This window comes from Lichenostomus cassidix, chromosome 4A, assembly GCF_008360975.1.
Source record: "Lichenostomus cassidix isolate B80296 chromosome 4A, HeHo_3.0, whole genome shotgun sequence".
Classification (NCBI taxonomy): Eukaryota; Metazoa; Chordata; class Aves; order Passeriformes; family Meliphagidae; genus Lichenostomus; species Lichenostomus cassidix.
The window spans coordinates 1,962,338-1,980,827 of NC_139485.1; the positions used below are offsets into that span (position 1 = coordinate 1,962,338).

The 18,490-nt window shown below is 39.1% G+C and overlaps 1 protein-coding gene and 1 long non-coding RNA gene across 3 annotated transcripts in view; one reads left to right on the forward strand and one right to left on the reverse strand.

Annotated features, from left to right (window-relative positions):
* The window catches only part of LOC146437263 (uncharacterized), an 89,981-nt gene that overhangs the window by 69,139 nt on the left and 2,352 nt on the right, over positions 1-18,490 (reverse strand). The gene's annotated exons all lie outside the window — the stretch shown is intronic.
* On the forward strand, positions 5,009-17,043 carry LOC146437266 (homeobox protein CDX-4-like). 2 transcript variants are annotated; one of them, XM_085060027.1, is made up of 3 exons: positions 5,009-5,707; positions 10,644-10,789; positions 11,810-13,186. In XM_085060027.1, exons 1-3 carry the CDS (start codon positions 5,263-5,265, stop codon positions 11,810-11,812), a joined length of 594 nt encoding a protein of 197 aa, XP_084916153.1. In that variant the 5' UTR covers positions 5,009-5,262; the 3' UTR covers positions 11,813-13,186. The 2 variants fall into 2 exon arrangements, with proteins under 2 accessions (XP_084916153.1, XP_084916152.1); XM_085060026.1 differs by lacking the exon at positions 11,810-13,186 and adding an exon at positions 13,229-17,043 and having other exon boundaries at positions 5,017-5,707.

Genomic DNA, 18,490 nt, shown 5'->3' on the forward strand with positions numbered 1-18,490 from the left:
TCTGTTCCTAGATGTCTCACAATAAATGGAGAGGATTAATTAAGGACCCTGTTGGTCATCTAAGCCACAAGAAACACAGTCCCTGTAAGGCAGGAGAGACTTTACCTGGACAATAATCCCAAATGTGTGGGACAGCAATGCCAGGCTGCCAGCACCAGAAAGCTGAGGATGGCAGCAAACAGGGAAGGCAATCGATTCCTTTGTTAACTCCTGCAAGAAAGCCCACACCAGATAAGGCCTGGAGGATTCTCAGGGAGCACCCAGCAGTCCCACCTGGCTGCACCTGGGCAGGAGGGATTAGTTCAGGACCTGGAGCCCTGCACTGCTCAGGAAGGAACCAAATCAATGGCAATAGAGGATTTGCTGTTCATTTTCGTGGTTCTGCTAAAGAATTGATTTACCCTGGGGTTCACACACAGGCTCTGTAACTCCTCCTGAATTCAAGCTGCTTGTGGAGCAGTAAGAAATGCTCTTATTTCTGTTAGTATTGATTTTGAGGCAGAATTTAAACTCTCTCGATTTCAGAATAGAAAGACCTTCCTTTAGCTTCAGACCATTCCTTCCTGGCAAAACTGATGCAGTTTATCCATGAAATATATTAATAAAACCCATTTTAACATTTTGAAATTAAAGGTAAGCCATTGTTAGCCGCAGTTAGAAAAACTCGAGTGGGGTAGACAGAAGGGTAAATACAATCAGCTCTCTACCAGCCACTTTTCATCATTTTTCAAAAGGATTTGTTAACAACCAAAACTTCAGAGCATTACATTAAACCCAAAAGCACTGAGGAAGGCTTCAAAGACAGCTGGCATCTTTATTTCTTCTGTTGCTCTCTTATGAAAAACAAATCCCCAGTAGGGACAAGAGACACAGGGCAGAACTGAAATTTGTGCTCTATCCCTTCTCCCTTTTCCCCAGAAGATTCAGTTCAGCAAGTGAGAACAGCTCAGTCAGCATTGTCATTCAGCTCTCTGGGCTGTGCCACATCTGCCATGTGCAACTTAGCACATGCTTGCATTTCAAGCCCTGAAAATGAGACCTAAATAGGGTTCTGTATATTAAAATGCCCAATTAAAAAAGGGAAAGAAAATTTCCAGAAGCTTTGTGTTTGTAGAAGTGTCAGTAAAACTGAAAGCTACCTGTTTAGCTGTGTTTTAAAATTTTAAAAACCCATCTGCCTTCCTTCATTTCTAGTTGGATTTTTCCCCAATGGCATTGCCCTCAGTTGACAGCAAACCATGTCCTGAGTGACCTTTCCTCAAGATTCATACAGCTGGCTGAGAATTTTAGGAGAAATGAATGTGCATGCAAAGCCCAGTTTGAATATAGGGTCAGTAACACCTGCAAAACACAGAATGAGAACTACCAGCAATACATAATTCTCTAACAAAGTCCTTAGGCAGCCATTCCTGTGAAATTCCAAGCATGCAGCTATAAAGGTATGGGCAAGAAGCATTCCTAAGCCAGCAGTGTTATTAGAGTGGTCATCTGGAGGCAGGAAAACAAACATCTATTCCTATCACCTGAGCCACAAAAGGGCACATTAACCTCACCTGCTTTTTGATTCTCCAAAACAAGAGACAGTTCGCATCATTTTCATGCTTCAAAGACAGACAGATTGTCTTCTTATCTCCATAAAAAAGGAAGAGTAATTTTATGAGTAAGGGTTCCTAATAAAAACTATCAGAGTTGTAAACACCTTTAATGTAAGTTATCGTTGTACAGGCAAGTTTGAAACTACCAGTAGCCCTGAAATTGCAGCTTTAATAGCTGTCATTAAAACACCTAATTGCACGTTTGTGATTATGTTATTATTACCATGTTGGAACTGCTCTCTAGAACAGCTCATATACAATAGTGCATCTCTGCTGCCTGTACAAACAAAACCTTTCGAGTTCCAGTGCTGAGCACCACATTTGGTATTATTGATAGCTTTTCATCAACCACTTGCTAGAAAACAAGAAAACTTTCTTCCCCAAAGATCTCAAAGTACATTTGATTTAGCACACATAAAACCTCACTTTAACAAGCACTGAGACAACTCCCATGGACGCTGGCTTAGTAGATAAATGACACCTGGCGTTTGGACAGGTGGAGAAAAAAACAACTTGGAGTTCCGTTTTCCTGGCAAAGCATCTCTCTGAAGTCTGCCAAGAGCCCAGCACTGCTGCTGCTGGTGCCACACAGATCTGCCCTGCTCTGCCTTCATCACCCCTGCAGAAAATGGTACAAATCCAAGACTCCACATGGCTGAGATTTCCAGATGTACAGCCCACTGCCTCAGAACTGCTTTCGCTTCCCCAGCACCCCAGAAAGTCTGGAGAGAGTCCATGTTCCACCAGCACTTTACACAGGCAGCACACTGAGCCCTCACTCTTCTCACTGCCATCCCCACACAGCCCAAGGCAATGGCAGTTCACTGTTTTCCCTTCTGTTTTGTACTCCCTGAAAGCCATGCCCACCAGAAACCTCCATGGAACTGCAGCCTAAGTTACTGCACTGAAGGTGCAGTGCCTCTGTGGCTCTGAAGCTGCTGACATGCTGGGCCTGAGCAGGAAGGAGCAGTGCATGGCCAAGAAATGATCCTTGGGAAGGCAAACTCGAATAACCAGTCTCAAAAAAATCAAAAGCTCTCAAAAAACATCTACCCCAAAATTTTGGTAGCCTCCAACTACAAGACAACACGCAAAGCTACTGCTCCTTTTCAGTATCTCCACCTTGTTCTATTACAGAAAGTAGGAGACATGAGTCAGGGTGCAGAAGATCATTTGGACATTGCAATTTTAGTTATCTTATTCTCACTTTGGTGTTAAAAATCTGCAGTCCTCTCCAGCAATCTTATCCTACTATGTAAATCTTTTTAAACAAAATGCCTTATTCAAAGCTTACTATTGTTAGCTGATATCAAATCAGTGTAGCAAATTGCCATCGGAGTATCTTGATCTAATTATGTTCTGGAAAGAATCGAAATAGATCTGAAGAAAATTCAGATAATGGAACAGGCAAAACAAGAAAGGGAAAGGAGGAGCATAAACAAAAGATAAAAGAAGAGCAGAGAATAAAGGATAAAGCTCTAAGATCCAAAAAATAGGATTAAGTGATACTGGAATTGTGAGGGGGTACGTGCAAAGATATCACATAAAGTAAGAGGAACCCCAAGGGATTAAAAATGTTACCATCATCTACTGCAGAATAAGAAATTACATCATTCACAGGGATTTCACATTTCAGGGATGTGAAAACGGTGTGTTTGGGGGAAGTCAAACAATGGGTCTGAGCTGAAATCTCTGAGCAACCAGTGTTCATGGATACCCTGCCAATGGATTGCAGATGCAGTCAGTGGAGACAAAACTTCCCCTCCTAGGGATGTGCCTATGACTGACAGCTCTGCACAACACTCAGCCATACATGGGAATGTAACTGGGGGTAAAATGCCCACAAACAGGCTAAAGATTCCATGGATCTACACATCTTCTTTCATTTGGATGATATTCAGTACAAAAAAGTCTGTGGGCTCTCAAAGATTGTGTTGCAATTCTTTGTCTTTCAAGATAAAGGGAATAAGAGTCTCTTTCCATTTATTTTTAATGTCTATTTTTATAAAGCTACCTCAGTTTTAAAAGGTCTTATTATTTCCATGTCCTATTCCATGATGCAACTTGCCTCAACATTCTGAGGATCCCAATGATTAATGCAGAATTCTGTAAATATAGCAAAATCAATTACAAAGATTTTACTACACTTCTCAGTAAAAATCCTTTCTCTAAAAAGCCCAGTCCCAAAGAGAAGAGGAACATCTTTCCTGTCTGTAGGTACACAGTTAGAATCCTTTAGTGCTGGAATTAGAAGGGATGTGTGAATACAAGTAGTGTCAAAATACAAAGGATTCTGAATGAAAACCCACACCTTTGTAAAGGGAAACAACTCATTGCAATTTGCACCTCTTTTGCAAGCATAGCCCTTACAAATAGCTCATTGCAAAGAAACCCATCCAAAATAAAAATACAGCGAATTCCCTCCACAAATTGCAGCTACACAACCCAGAGAGGCAATTCTAAAGTCCTAGGGTGTGGTTTAGCTCTCCGTGTTAATAACAAGCTCGTAGTAACAGGATATAAAGCCACTTTCAGAATCACTTTTCACAGAGGGACACGAACATTGACCCGGGGAGCACCCGTGTGTCACAGAGCAGCATCAGGGCACTTCTGATCCACAAACTTAACAGCCCAGATGTCTCTCCCTGCTGATCTCCCCGGCCCAAGCTGCCACCATGGAAAGCAGACTATAGACAGCAGCCTCAGAGGAAGGAACCAGCCTCCTTTCAGGCAGATAAAGCTTGTCTTGAAACAGAAGCCAACAATATTCCTGGGCCTAATCAAAGACTTTTTTCACTACTTTTCACAGTCATTTTCTTTGTACTTCTGGCACCATCTTTGTTAGGAAGATTTATTGTCTGCTTTTTTAAATTTATCAGTTTGCAATGGCCACCAGATGAAGGGATCTCTTAAATCACTCTGTAACAGGGAGAGTGTGAACATGTGTCTTACAGTCAGAGCTTTAAACTCGCCCATTCTGGAAAAGCACTTACAAACATCAACAATGAGAGGAACATTTTTGAGACAGTTATATTCAAGGTATGCTGTTTACAAGGTGCTCTGTATTTTGGAGTTATTGACTTACAATTATTCAAATTGACTGTATCCCTGAAAGACTAAAAACGAGGGGTTTTTTTTTTAGTATACGAGAAATTAAGAGAGTAAGAGATTTACTTGTTGATTGATAATACCTGACAAAATAAAGACAAGAATAATTTGAATGTTAAACATTGCTATTATAGTTACCACTATAATTCCTTCTAAAATGGTCTATTTACTTAACTATTTTAAGTTACAAATCCAAACAACTGTTGCATCATCTTACAGGACTGGGATCACTGTTGACTATCAGGGCAGGATAATAGGATAGATAAAAGTTCTCTAAAAGAGAAAGCACCAGAACCAGCAGCAAGGTGGGGTTGGTCAGCCCTTCATTTGAATGTAAATGTAATTATGAGGCAGGCAGTTGGGCTGACGTCAGACAAGATCTTGGTAAACCATTACCACCAGCACCTGGTAACACAGTTGATAATAAAAGAGGATGAAGTAGAAGATTCCAAGCAGAGTGGCATTATTAGAGAAAGCCAAACACAAATATTTTTGAGCAGTAAAAGAGGGCAGCGAGGAACAAGATGTTGTGACGACGGGTTTCCAGTCTGGGACAGCCATGTACGTGAGCTCGCTCTTGGATAAGGAGCCCAGCATGTACCCAGGATCTGCCAGGTGCACCAGCAACAACCTGCCCGTGCAAAACTTCGTGTCTGCTCCAGCCTACTCCGACTACATGGGATACCACCCGGTGCCAGCCCTGGACAGCCACGGGCAGCCGGCGCCAGCCTGGGGCTCCCACTATGGCCCGCAGCGGGAGGAGTGGAGCACCTACGGCCCAGGCCCTTCCAGCGCCGCCGCTGCTGCCCACATCAATGGCTCGTCCCCTGGCCAGGGCTCCTACAGCTCTGCTGATTACAGCTCCCTGCACCCTGCTGCTGCTGCTGCTGCTGCTGCGGGGTTACCTCCTGTCGATACCATTAATGCCCAGCAAATCTCTCCCAACAGCCAAAGGCACAGCTCTTATGAGTGGATGAGGAAAACGGTGCAAACCAACACTACTGGTGAGTCTATTCAACTTGCAACCTCAGAAAGCATCTCCTGCTATCACTGAGCTTAGAAATAATTAACTTTACTTGAAGCACATAGGTTGGTGGGTCATTTATGACATTTATTTAACCTACTGCTGTTTAATGCAGTTTTAACTAAATTTGCGTTAGTTTCACTTTCTCCCATAAAGGCTTTATGTGGTTGCTGTAGTGGAATGGCTGATGTGGTTAGACATGGCTGGAGCTCAGCTTCAGGAATCCCTGTTGGAACATTCTGTAAAGCATTTTGTGTGAAAAACATGATAATCTTGAAAGTGTTATGGAGCAACGAATGCAGCAACATTCAACAGTTACAGACAGAAAAACGACATGTTTATTTTGTGCTGCAGGGGAGATATCAATATATAATCAGGTTGATCTTTTTAAACCTTACAGACTTCTCAATAATTATAAACAAAATTATGTGCTCTGACTTAACTGCAGTGATTATGCAATTTTCTCATGTTTCATATTTTTCTACCCAGATTTATTAGGTGAGCAGAAATATTCCTAGACAAGCAATCTTACTCCAGCGACCATCATAGACTGTTTTGTTTGCAGATCACATAACTCCTCGGTTAATATTCCTTATCATTTACTTTCACATCAATTTTGCTTATTTTTCTTACATACCAAAAATTTTCAGCTCCCACAGTTACACAATTAAAAATCGCTTTCCTGTAAGTGCCACTCACTGATGCGTCTGCTCGTGCCACAAGCTGCCTGCCAGATGAACCTCTCCATGGATATTCCCAAGGTGGAGACTGGGTGTGGCAAGGCTTCCTAAATCTGTTATTAGGGTTAAAAGTAGTAAGAGTGTGTTAGGGAGCATCAAAGAAAATGCTCTCAAGAAAGCAGAGCAATTACAATTGGAGCAATCTTAGAAGACACGAAAATCAGCGCTGCTGCTCCAGACAGAATCCTCCTTCAAATGGTTATTACTCAGGAGCAAAATTAGCCTGGTAATTGTTTCTTAATTATAAAGCAGACACACATTGTTTTGCCTCTGTTACTAAATATAAAATGCCTGGTGAACGTTAGGATATCACAGTGCTGTCCTTCCACTTGGAGCCTCTACAAAGGCCTTCAAAGCCAGGCAGATTCAGTCTGCTTTCCCCCCTTCTGTATACTCATGTAAATCCCAGTAACTTCATTAACATCAGTGGAGATTGCCAGGTGTAGAAGTGATGCAAGAGTGTAGATCAAATTCAGCTGGGACTACTGAATGTCAATGAGGTGACCTTGTCTGTGTCAGGCTGGCACTGAATTTTCAATGTGTGCCATTCTTAAAGGATAACATTCTTAAAGAATAACGCAGACTTAAAAATCTAAATCCTTGCTTTACACTTACTGAACAGTCTTGGAAGATCCTGAAAGGTTTCTCGTATGCTTGTTCAAATTTACAAAATACGTTTGCAACTCAGAGACACAGTTTTGGGCCTAAATTCATCTGTAGTCTGAAAAGTGCTTACACAGAATTTACACATAAGCCAAAATACTTTATGAACCATTCGGGACAGGTGGAACAGGACTCATCAATAGCTGCATGTCCTGAGGCTGTGCATTCCTAGAACCCAATCCTTTGAAGTGTTAAAAACAGCTCAGGACTTCACAGAAGTGAGCTCAAGGCACCCATCCAGCTTAAAAAAAGATTGTGAGAGTAAATCACAAACGTGGCAATTGTGCAAAACAAGAAAAGTACCAAAGAGATTGGCTTTTCATTGGTGTTTTTATAATAATGGAAAACTTTAATCCTGACACACAAAAAATTGTGATAAATGGAAGGAAATTCAAATAAATTAAAAGGCTAAAATTATGCATGGAACTGCTCTGTATTAATTTATCAATGTTTTCTCCAGAAGAAAAACTACTTGATACCATTATAACTCCTCTGTGAAACACACATGCTGTTTTTCCTTATTGTCATAATATTATTTGTGTTATCAAAGTAGCTACTGGTTCCTCTCCTTCCATGTTATTGCTGCTTAATAAAGTTCATTGCCTTAAAATCCTACAATTACAGCCCTAAACTCTACAAATATATTTATATACATAAACATGTGTACGTCCTGAACTTCACCATTAACACACATCAATGTACATGAGCAGCACAGAATAACAGAAATCAAAAAACATCAAATTAGATGAGGGAGCTTCCAAAATACTGTCCTAAAGACAGTGGGAACTATTTTGTGTGAGGGCATGTCAGTAGGAATTATTTCCTCTCTGTTTAGACTCTATTAAATGCCCTACATCCTGATTCAATATTCTAATTTGACATTTGATTAAAAAAAAAAATCCACTGCAGGTAAAGTGAAATTAAAATTTACCTGATCAAGCCAATCTTCAGGATGAAACAACATCACAAAGACACAAGTACTCTGTCCTTTCAACAGATAAAATGTGATTTGAAATTATGTATCCTCTGACTAAAAGATAACTGTATATTCAGAACCAAACCTTTTATTTTAGTTCAAACACAAAGACATTGCAAATATATAAGGCAAAAGAAATTTAAAAAAAAAAAAAACAACCAAACATAGAAAGTGGGCTTTTAAATAGACCTTCCCTGTCAGGCTGTCCAAGTGAGAAAAAGAACATCTAAAGAATTCCTGACAATCTGATCCTGTTTTTACTGAAAACGTATGATAAAATCCACCATCAACTTCAATTATGCTGGAGCAGAACTTCAAATTAATTTCTAAACCCTGTGTAATCAACAAGGTAAGATGTGTATTTTCCAAAAGAAAGAGAACCTTCAAAGTGTAAAACTTTGGTATCTAAAGGACCTAGAAAAAGGTTTCAAAACTTCAGATGAAACTTCATCTGGGAGTGACTCTTTTCAGAAGGAGCAGAGACTTCAACATGACTAAACAAAAGGACAACATGATTTTCATATGTTACAAGCTCAGCCTCAGGATTTTTATTTTAACTATAGCAAACACATTTTATGTCTTTGTTTAAACAAGCAGTGATGTACAAGTAATTCAGATTATAGCACAGCAGAAACACAGCCAGAAAGCAAAACAGAAAAGCAGGAAAAAAAGCCAGGCCCCTGCTCTAATGCTAAGTTATTTTTCTTTGTAAACTAGTTGTGACATCTATTTTCCACTGGCCTACATTGTCTGAGGTTTTGAGGCCTATCTGTCATATTGAGGCAACAGACCCTTTTAACACTTCACTTTGCTTTGATATGCAGTCTTGTCTCTTCCTTCTCCCTCTTTTCTTCAGGAGTTATATTGCCGGAAAGGGTGATGATTTTCACAGCAAATAAAGAGGCCTTCTCCCAGCTTTATTGTCTTCAGAAGAAATGCTCCGTGAATTTTATGACCAAGGGGAATGGGGGAAACTACTCCTTTTCTCCACCCCCTCAAATCATGGTTATATTTGCTGATTATACTGAGGCCGGAATAACCTTGTTGAATTTTAACTTGTTTTCAAAGATTCCCTCTAAGCCCTCAGTTTACAAGGAACCTGAATATCTATACTATTGTTAGCATTAGAACTATAACTGAGGGCAAATATTTCAAAGCTAACGATTTGTACCATGAAAAAAGTAAACTTAATTTGATGATTTAATCCTGCAAATTTAGGCAGGAAAATCTTCTATGCTGGTGGTTGAAGTGGCATAGGTTTTGGGAAAATATCCCTAATTATGTGTATTTCAGCTATGTCTACCTCCAGATAAAAATATCCCAGTCTGTCCTCGGTGTTGGTCCAAAATGAAATGAAGAATAAAGAGAACTGAGGAAAAAATATTCCTTCATCTATTTCTGTCCCTTTTTCCTCTGCTAAGATGAAAGCGTCTGACATTTGTTTAGGGCTTGTAAATTCCAAACCAATTGGCTTGTGTTTCTGAATGTGAAAGGGGTTCTTGATAAGATCTCCTTGTCGCTCCTTTGTGTGGCGTGTGCTTCATCTTAACACCTCAATGGATTTTAGGGAACCACTTTAAAGGAGTCTTTGTCCTACAGTTTGTCCCAGAAAACTCACATCAAAAAAACTGGGAAGATCAGAAGAAAAAAGGAAAACTATCTAGTTGGCTGTTGAAAGTGCAAAGGAGAACAAATAAGTTGAAAACTGATCTCTCTGGATTATTATTACATGAAGAATTGTTTAAAAACCATATGAAATGAGAGATATATTCTAATCATTTAGTAATGCTTCTCTTACCAATATTTAATCAATATATCTAAGAATATTTCTTTCCTACATTAGAGAGAGGATGATCCTGATATCCTTTTACAAGTATTTTATTGCCTCATCTTACAAATTGTCAAGTGCCTCCAACTCCAAAGGGAAGCCCAACACAGAGTACCCCCAGGAATATCCTACAGGCACTCTGCACCTTGCAAGATGGACCTTTTGGAAAATGTTAATCGAATTATAATTGAACTTATAACTTGTCCTATGGCCACCCAAGAAAGGAAAATCATTTCTAGTAGGACATTTCTTTGTTCTAGAGAAACAATCTTTAAAAAGTCAGATAAAGAATTAGGCCACAGTACAACTGAACAAATTGTGACTCACGCTCAGTCTTGAAATCCTGGGTATTTATGCTCTCATAGACACAGAAGTCACTTCAATGAGCACTGAAATGAAACCCCTTTGAGATTAATATAGCCAGCACCAATCATGTACTGCTAGGAATTATTGAAGATGTTTTAGGGTGTTATCACTTATCATTTAAATGTATGTTTCCAGAGAGAGAGAAATAAAGAGGGAAAGACAGTTATGGTAACCAATACTCTCTTACTTCGCCCTGCACCTCATATTCCTCCTCTGTACCACAGCAAACAATCCCACAAAAGCATTCTGTAGTTTAAATAATGTCTGTGTAATGCCTGAGATATTTGAAAGCTGCTGTGGAAAATCCAACTCAACACATTAATAATATTTCTTTCCTAACCAGGTAAAACAAGAACAAAAGAAAAGTACCGAGTTGTTTACACAGATCACCAGAGACTGGAATTAGAGAAGGAATTTCACTGCAACAGATACATTACAATCAGGAGGAAGTCAGAACTGGCAGCAAACCTGGGACTCTCCGAAAGACAGGTACAGAGAGCACCCCTCAGGTGTACCCACAGTGCCCTGCCACTGCCACTGTCACTGCCAGGGGACACAACAGCAGCCACCTCCTGCACCTCTGCATTTGACACACAGAGAATGCACTACACTAACCCACAGTTATTCATAGGCTCATGGGACAGAACCCTCCAGTTATAGGTAACTCAACATTAGGAATTAATTTATACCTTAAAAAAGTACCTATTCTTGCATTCTAGCTTGCTGGACAGCTAGAATTTAAACAGTTCAGCTTAACAGGATCTTAGCTATGGTCCCAATAGTTATGACATTCACAATTTTCTTTCTTCTTGAAATCACACAAAATAATGGCCAGCAAAAAATGCAAAGCATTCAATATATTTCAGCTGGAAGCCAGGAAAATTAAAACTCAGCATTTAAGGTCAATCAAATGAGGTATCTATGGGGGTTTTGTTACAAATGTATTGCCAGTTGCCACAGGCCATATTCTTCCTCAGTCAGATTTTAGTATATTCAAGGGGGATTTGCAGCCTTGGATTTTCCAGTCAGGATCTCTTTTTTTCTACAGATGTGTAGACCAGACTATCCATTCAGGGAATGTTCAAGTGCATACTTAGATCCACTGCTTCCTTGGAAAGCAGCTCTGCATTCATTCATATCTAGTACATATTTAATCTGTGCCCTGGATAAAGCTGGTCTCCTGAGCAGGGCACAGCTACATTAGCTGTATTCATTCAATTCAGGATGAGAATTCCCTAAAATCCCTGGTTGGAGAGCACTGCCAGCAAGCACAGCTCTGCAGTCTGTGGATATAGGAACTGCTGGATCCAAGCCTCCAGCATTGCAATGGTTCTGCTACAGCTGGAGGATAAGGGCAGTGTTGGTGATACTGAATTAGTCATCTCATTTGAAAACCAGATTATTGCCTGCAGGTACATTTAAACTAGAGATCTTTCTTTTTAGAATTTTCCAAGCTTTTGTTCTTTCTAAATATACACATTCAGTTCTCTTAAAACTTTCCTCTTTCAGTAGCCTCCTCTGCTCCTGCACTAAGTCTGTGGAAGAGCTTGGAATAGAGAGAGACCGATGGAGGCTGGAAGTGTAGGAATGCAGAGACAATGGTATTTTAGGATCAAGCACTGGAATTTTATAAAGATATTTTAGTGCAGTGAGGTTCAATTCCAGACCCAAACAGTACAGAGAGTGCACTGCACAGATGGTGAGTGGTCCCAGACAGGAACAACGGAAACCAAGTTTATCATGGATGGACTGAAGTTTGTCACACAGCAGGATAGAGCTGCACTGGAAAATTTTCAGAGAACTGCAATTATGAAAGATTTGAAACCTCCACCTTAGCGTTATGCAAGCTGGCTGATTTAGAACACAGACATGCCTGGAGTCACCAGTGATCCTGCATAAGATCAGCAGTTTCCTTTTACAGAGCTGCTGCTGCTACACCTAATGCCACCCCATTTTTAACTGGTAAAGTTCCTTTAAGTATAATGTAGACAAAATACATCATTTATCTGCATTTCCACAGGACAGACAAAGCTAAATGCTTCTTCATGCCAATACCAGCAAGGCAATAAAAAGTAAATATAAAACACTGAGTTTTTTAATACAAAGCAAGGGTACACCTTTCTACATGGTATTCAACACACCTTAAAGGCTGTAACAAATACAAATTCTTTTGGTAATTACCAATAAGGAAAACACAAACAGAAGTTTCTACTCATTCACACTTTCACATAAGAAAATATAGGCACTTAAATAGATTTTAAACAGATAGGAGTCTTTCACCTGCACAATGAGCCTGGAAAATCGACTGTCATTAAGTAAAGCTGATATATCCATTTATACACATAAAAGTATATATGTTTCAGTAATAAAAGCAATCAAAACTTTTAAAATACACAAGCATACGTGCACACACAAAAATCACTCGCAACATAAATGAAGAAAAAGAACCCTCACTACTTGGCTTTGGATTAATCTGTAACACAGATAATAAAGAAATCTTCAAAATTAATCCATAATTGCATCTTCCTAAATTATGACACACACTGGCAAAGCTGAGATGATGAACTGTGTGGTCTCTGAGGTTCAATGAGTTCATTGATTTCTGTGTTCCTAAATATAACACAGCATGTTTACTTTACACCAGGCCCAAGAAAAAAGAAATCAAGAAAGAAAGAATCAATTTTCCATTGATTATTATGTAGGAAATGAATACAGAATAATACAAAACTTTTCACTGCACAAGTTCAGTATTTTTGGTTTTGGGGTGGCTTTAGCTTTGGGGCTTTTTTTCCCCGTGGTTTTTTGTTTGTTTGCTTTGGATTTTGGGTTTAATATTGGTTTTGAACTTACCTACATTTTCATTGCTATAATTACTGTAAAAAGTTGACCAGCACTTTGAATTAATCAGGTATCATTTATAACGCCCAGGTGAAAATTTGGTTCCAGAATCGCCGAGCAAAAGAAAGAAAAATGATCAAGAAGAAAATATCACAGTTTGATGGCAGTGGGGGCTCAACTCAGAGTGACTCTGGTTCACTCAGTCCAAATGAACTGTCAAATTCTCTGTTCCCACCACCACATGGAATAAATGGATTACAGCCTAATGACATTCATCAAGTCATGGTTTCAGAATGAGCAGAGGGGAAAAAAACAAAACAGGAAAAAAAGAAAAAGCAAGAATGGACTTCTCCACCACTGCCAACCCCCACCTTGGAAACTCAACTTTGAAAAGGACCATTTTCATTCAACTGCCTTCAGAGTGCTGATTTCTAAGTAGGAAATCTGGCCCTATTACCAAAATATTTTAATTATTGCAAAAATCTCAGGGACCTGGTGCTGCTAAGATTCATCTCTCGATACCTTTGCTAGCAGGTAATTTGCTTCAGACACTGATACAAAGAATGACACAGCTGAAGATTCAGTACCTGTAGTTCTAGTCTGATCACACATATACACAGAAAGTAAGAGAACTGCTTATAAAATAGAGTCCTATTGCAGAAAATATAAGAAGCTGGGTGTGTTTGGTTTGTTCCATTTATATAATTAGAGTGAACCGTAGATGTTAATAAATATTTACACTTAAATGGACTGAAAAGAATGCTACTTCTTGAAAACAGCAAAAGCATTTAAAAAGACATAAATGCTCAAGGGACATAATAGTGTTGCTATACCAACATATTGCATTTACTTAAATAACACAAATCATCTCTGCCCTACGGAATTGTATTCAAGTGATAGTTACAGATATAGAATATACCAAACCTGCCAAGGTTTGTTCCACTGAAAGAAATGCAGCAATTTCTCATGCACATTAGTAAATGCCAAATAATTTGGAAGATAAGTATTACCTCAATCTTCTATGGCTGCACATATTATTGCTCAAAAATATGAGCACAAATGGAATGGAAACAGAACTGTTACTACAAGCAAACCACCAAAAAGCAAATAAAGAATTTGCTTAATGTCTCTAAACATTTGAAGTGAAACAGGAGCAGTCTCAGACCACTGACTTTATCCCTGACACTTATTTTGGGCTGAAGGGAACAACTATCCAAAGTAGCTGAGAGGGTATTTTGAAGCTGTTATGTGCAGCTGAGCAGCCCCAAAGTGCAGTCACAAAAGGAATGTTCAGCTCATGGGCACTCCTGAAAGAGCACAAATTAAGGACATGATCACAGTGTGCTTTGCTTTAATTACTGCTCCATGTTGGCAGGTGACAAGGTAGCAATGGTATCTGAAAGAGAAGTGGTGAGTCTGGAGAAAGTAGAAAGAAAACCCGAAGCACTAAAAAAATCCCCAAATCCTTCAGTAGTATTATTCTTTGGAATTTCTTAATATGAGCTTTTTAATAGTGTATAAGTTAACAGCTCTATTGAGAAAATTTAATATTCCTGAAAATGTCAAGTGGAGCAGAGGTAATAAAAAGGGGAAAAAGCAGAAAACAAACAGAACATAGCATTATGAAAGTCATGCATCACTTATTTCAGCAACATCAAGCTCTTGCTGTCAGAAACAGCAGAATAAATTCTGCTTTCCCTCATGTCAATGAGCATTGATAACGCACTGAACAACACGGACAGAACTTGTCAAAGCTTTCATCATCTGGATTCAAAACACGAGATAACAAATTTGAATATATGCCTCACTACTCCCCATTTAGTTTTTAAAAACTCTGTTAGAGTAACTCCATGAAAGCAATTTTATTAGGAGTTACAAGAATAACACTCTTCCAAACTAAATGTTTGTAGACATAAATGTCTCAGACTAAACTAGGAAGAAATCCTGTAACACAGCTTAAGAACTTACTCACTGTAAATATTTTGTGGGTGGTTCCCCAATATATTTTCTAGTCATCTCCCATCACATGGTTCAAAGAAATGGGCGTATTTTAATGCAAACAAACTGTAAACAGAAAATCTTGTGTGTATAAATAGTTATAAAACTCAGCCCGATGAGAAATTGAGAGTACATCAGCATGGCTTTAGCTCAGGATCTCCTAAATCCGCTCCCTGATGTCCCAGTGGGATCACATGGACGTTTTAGGAGACAGAGCACGTTGTGGAACATGCACACATAGACCTGGTTCTGTTCAGTTTCACAGAAGTGCACATGTGACACACACATGTTGATCTGCTCGGCTTTTCAGTCAAATCCAGATCTTTTCTTTTCCTTGGGGAGGATGTTTCCCCACTTCCACCAGTCCCTCTGCCTGGGTTGCCCTTCAGTACATAAAGGATATAGAAGATGAAACAACCTCTCAGGAAACTCATACTTTAGATGTACAAGAAAAAAGGGAAGAGGACCTTTACCTCAAATCAGCAGAAGGGCCATTTCTATGGAAACCTGGTGAGGGCTTCTGTGAGGCTTAGCAGTGGCACAGAAATGGAGAGAGATACAACTTTTTCTAGTTTTCAGATTTTTTTTTGCTGTGAGCAGCTTTTATATCAACAAAGAAAAATTGGCAAGTACAGCCATACAACACATTATTCATTATATTTGTGTATTAGAAATGTATTGCTTCAGATTTCACTTCTCATTTATGGCAAAATTGAAATGAAACACAGTTATTTACCAGGTACACATTCAACATATTCAAAATCATCATCTTGCAGATTCTAACCAAGCTCCAGACAGTCAGGAAACACCACACTGCTCTGACAAACTGGGCAGAGGAGCCACTGAAGTCACTGCCTGCACTCAGAACAAGCAGAGTTAATAAAGGAATCATTCTAAATAAGCACATTTTAGATGGTTTTAGAGTTGAAATGGGATACAAAGCACCTCCAATGGTATGTTTAATATCAGTCTTGTCAATAAAAATTGTTTTCCTTTTTCATGATCTTTATCCCAAATTTTATCCATCAGATGTATTTTAAATGTATCCAAAGCATATGTTAATAAATATTTAGGGGAGAGTCTCTTTCATCCACTAGATAATGATCTCTAAGCCTACAAAATGTACCAGATTATCTTCTCTGGCTACAGTTAAGTCAAGTAAGAAGTTATTCCCCTTATCTTTTGCTGTGCCTAACTACCCCCAATATGGATCATAACATTCCTTTCAAACTAAGTGCAGTGGCACAGCTGTTTCTCAAAATAATCTAAGGAAAAACAAATTAGTAAACTCTTTTAGACTAATCAGGATAATTTTTAGTAAATTCGATCAGAGGGTGATTAACTGAGCAAGTCAGAGTACCAGCTCAGGAGGCTGGTAAGCCAGAGAGGGAAAAATGGCAAGCAGCTGAAAGAAAATTCTTACTCTGCCTCTGACAGCCTTGGACACTTCATCAGCCTGTAGCCTATGCCATGAGCCAGAAAACATCATCCCAAACGAAAATACAAACTGAGCACTTCATGCCAGCACATTTTAATAGCCCACTGAAGACTCCAGGACAGCCTGACAGGAGCCCATTCACAGTCATGTTCTGCCAGCATGGGAACACAAGGATCAGGATATGCGCTTGGGTGGAGGCAGCAGTCAAGGTCCTTGCAGTGCCATTATTTTCTGGGCAGCTGTGTTTGACTCTGCAGCATTGCTTCTGTGAAGGAGAAACTTCAGAAGATGTGATCAGCCTCTGTATTTAATTGTTGTATTTACATGGGTGAAACACTAAAGGCAATAAATAACATTTTTCAATATTTATCTTTCTTCCTTTGAAGACTTCTCCTGGGACTTTAGTTATACTCTCCCTTAACACTGTTAAACAATTAAAATAATAATAAATCAAATGCCATCCTTTGCACCCAGTGGGTCTCTTCCCCAAGTTCTCCAAGTTTCCTGTGTTTTTCACTGTATGTAAATACAAAACCATCAGACTGTTTGAATTCAGCTGATTGATTGGTGGTTTGAGTTTGCAGGGTAGCGAGCTCCTTTAACACCATGCTGATATCAAAAGGAAACTCTGCATCACACAACTGTCTAATTCCAGCAGCCAGCAAATCCCTTCTGACATTTATCTGAATCATCTCAATTCTTATGAGAATCCTGAGAGGTGCCAAAGCTTTGGAACAACTGCCCTCCTCAGTCCCACTGTCCATAAATACTTACTCAAGAAGGAACTCTTTGGCACAAACTGCTCCTGGTGACACTCAGTGTGGCACCACAGTGAATTAGCTTTATTGACTAACTTCTAAATATTGAGCTGGAGGAGTAAATAAAGAAAAATACAGATGTATCCTTAGTTACAGATAGTTTAGACTAGAAATGGGAAAGTACTTCATTGTAAGATATTTAAAATAGCAGTTTACAAAGAGAGCATAATTTAAACCCCAACTGGCTGTTTGTAGTAGTCATACTGGTCAAAAAAAACCCTGGATGAGAAACTTGAAAACCTCTTGAAACTTAGATTATTTTTGAAAACTGATCTACATCAGGCATTTTAAGTATAAGCAGCATAGAGATGCAGAACCCTATGTAAAGCTAATACCCTTTTAGACATAACATATTTGTATCACAAATCCAATTCCATTAAACCTCTCACACAACTTTCTTCAACAAATGGACATATTCAGGTTTGCCAAATGAGTTCCACATTTCTGTGTCTGAACAAAATAATGGGAACTTGCAGTGAGATGTAAATCAGCTTGGGAAAAGACTTTCATTAGTAGATCAAGAAGCACGAAGGTTTGTCCACCAGACTTAAAATACATTCTCCAAACTCCAAGAGTATATATGCCTATTATCCAACAACCTCTTCCTTTGCTGAAACACACAAGTCTGAAATGAGGGAATTCTAAGAGCCAACCTGGCATCACTTGTATATTCTTCCTCCTCAAGAATGCTTGTGTGGTGGTGATTTGTGTGGCACAAACAGGGAAAAAATACATTGGAAGAAGTCTCAGAATCTCTCAGGCCCACATTAGCATTCACTTTCCATATTCTCCCAACACTGTTTTTATTTAATACTGGGCTTTGGTTTAACTCCTGGCTTTTCTGTTCTCTAGTTTTCATGCTCTATATAAGAACACTTCTGATTCCAAGAAAGGAAGTGATTTGTGTGGATAAACATTGCCAGAGACCACCATCCCTCCACAAATCTTTCTGGTTTTATGGCATCATAGTTTCATTGAATAAACAGCATCCCGAAGAAGTACTGAAAATAAAGCTTCTAAATATTTCTGTGGAGCCATAAAGTTTGATAAATCATGCTGGAAAGATTCCCTGTAGTACTCACCTTTCAAACTCAATAC

Bases quoted from the DNA above. Each gene is read 5' to 3' on its own strand.
- LOC146437266 (XM_085060026.1), top strand. From the start codon at position 5,263: ATGTACGTGAGCTCGCTCTTGGATAAGGAGCCCAGCATGTACCCAGGA. The intron at 5,708-10,643 runs GTGAGTCTATTC...TTTCCTAACCAG, and splicing joins GGTGCAAACCAACACTACTG to GTAAAACAAGAACAAAAGAA. The intron at 10,790-13,228 runs GTACAGAGAGCA...TATAACGCCCAG, and splicing joins TGGGACTCTCCGAAAGACAG to GTGAAAATTTGGTTCCAGAA.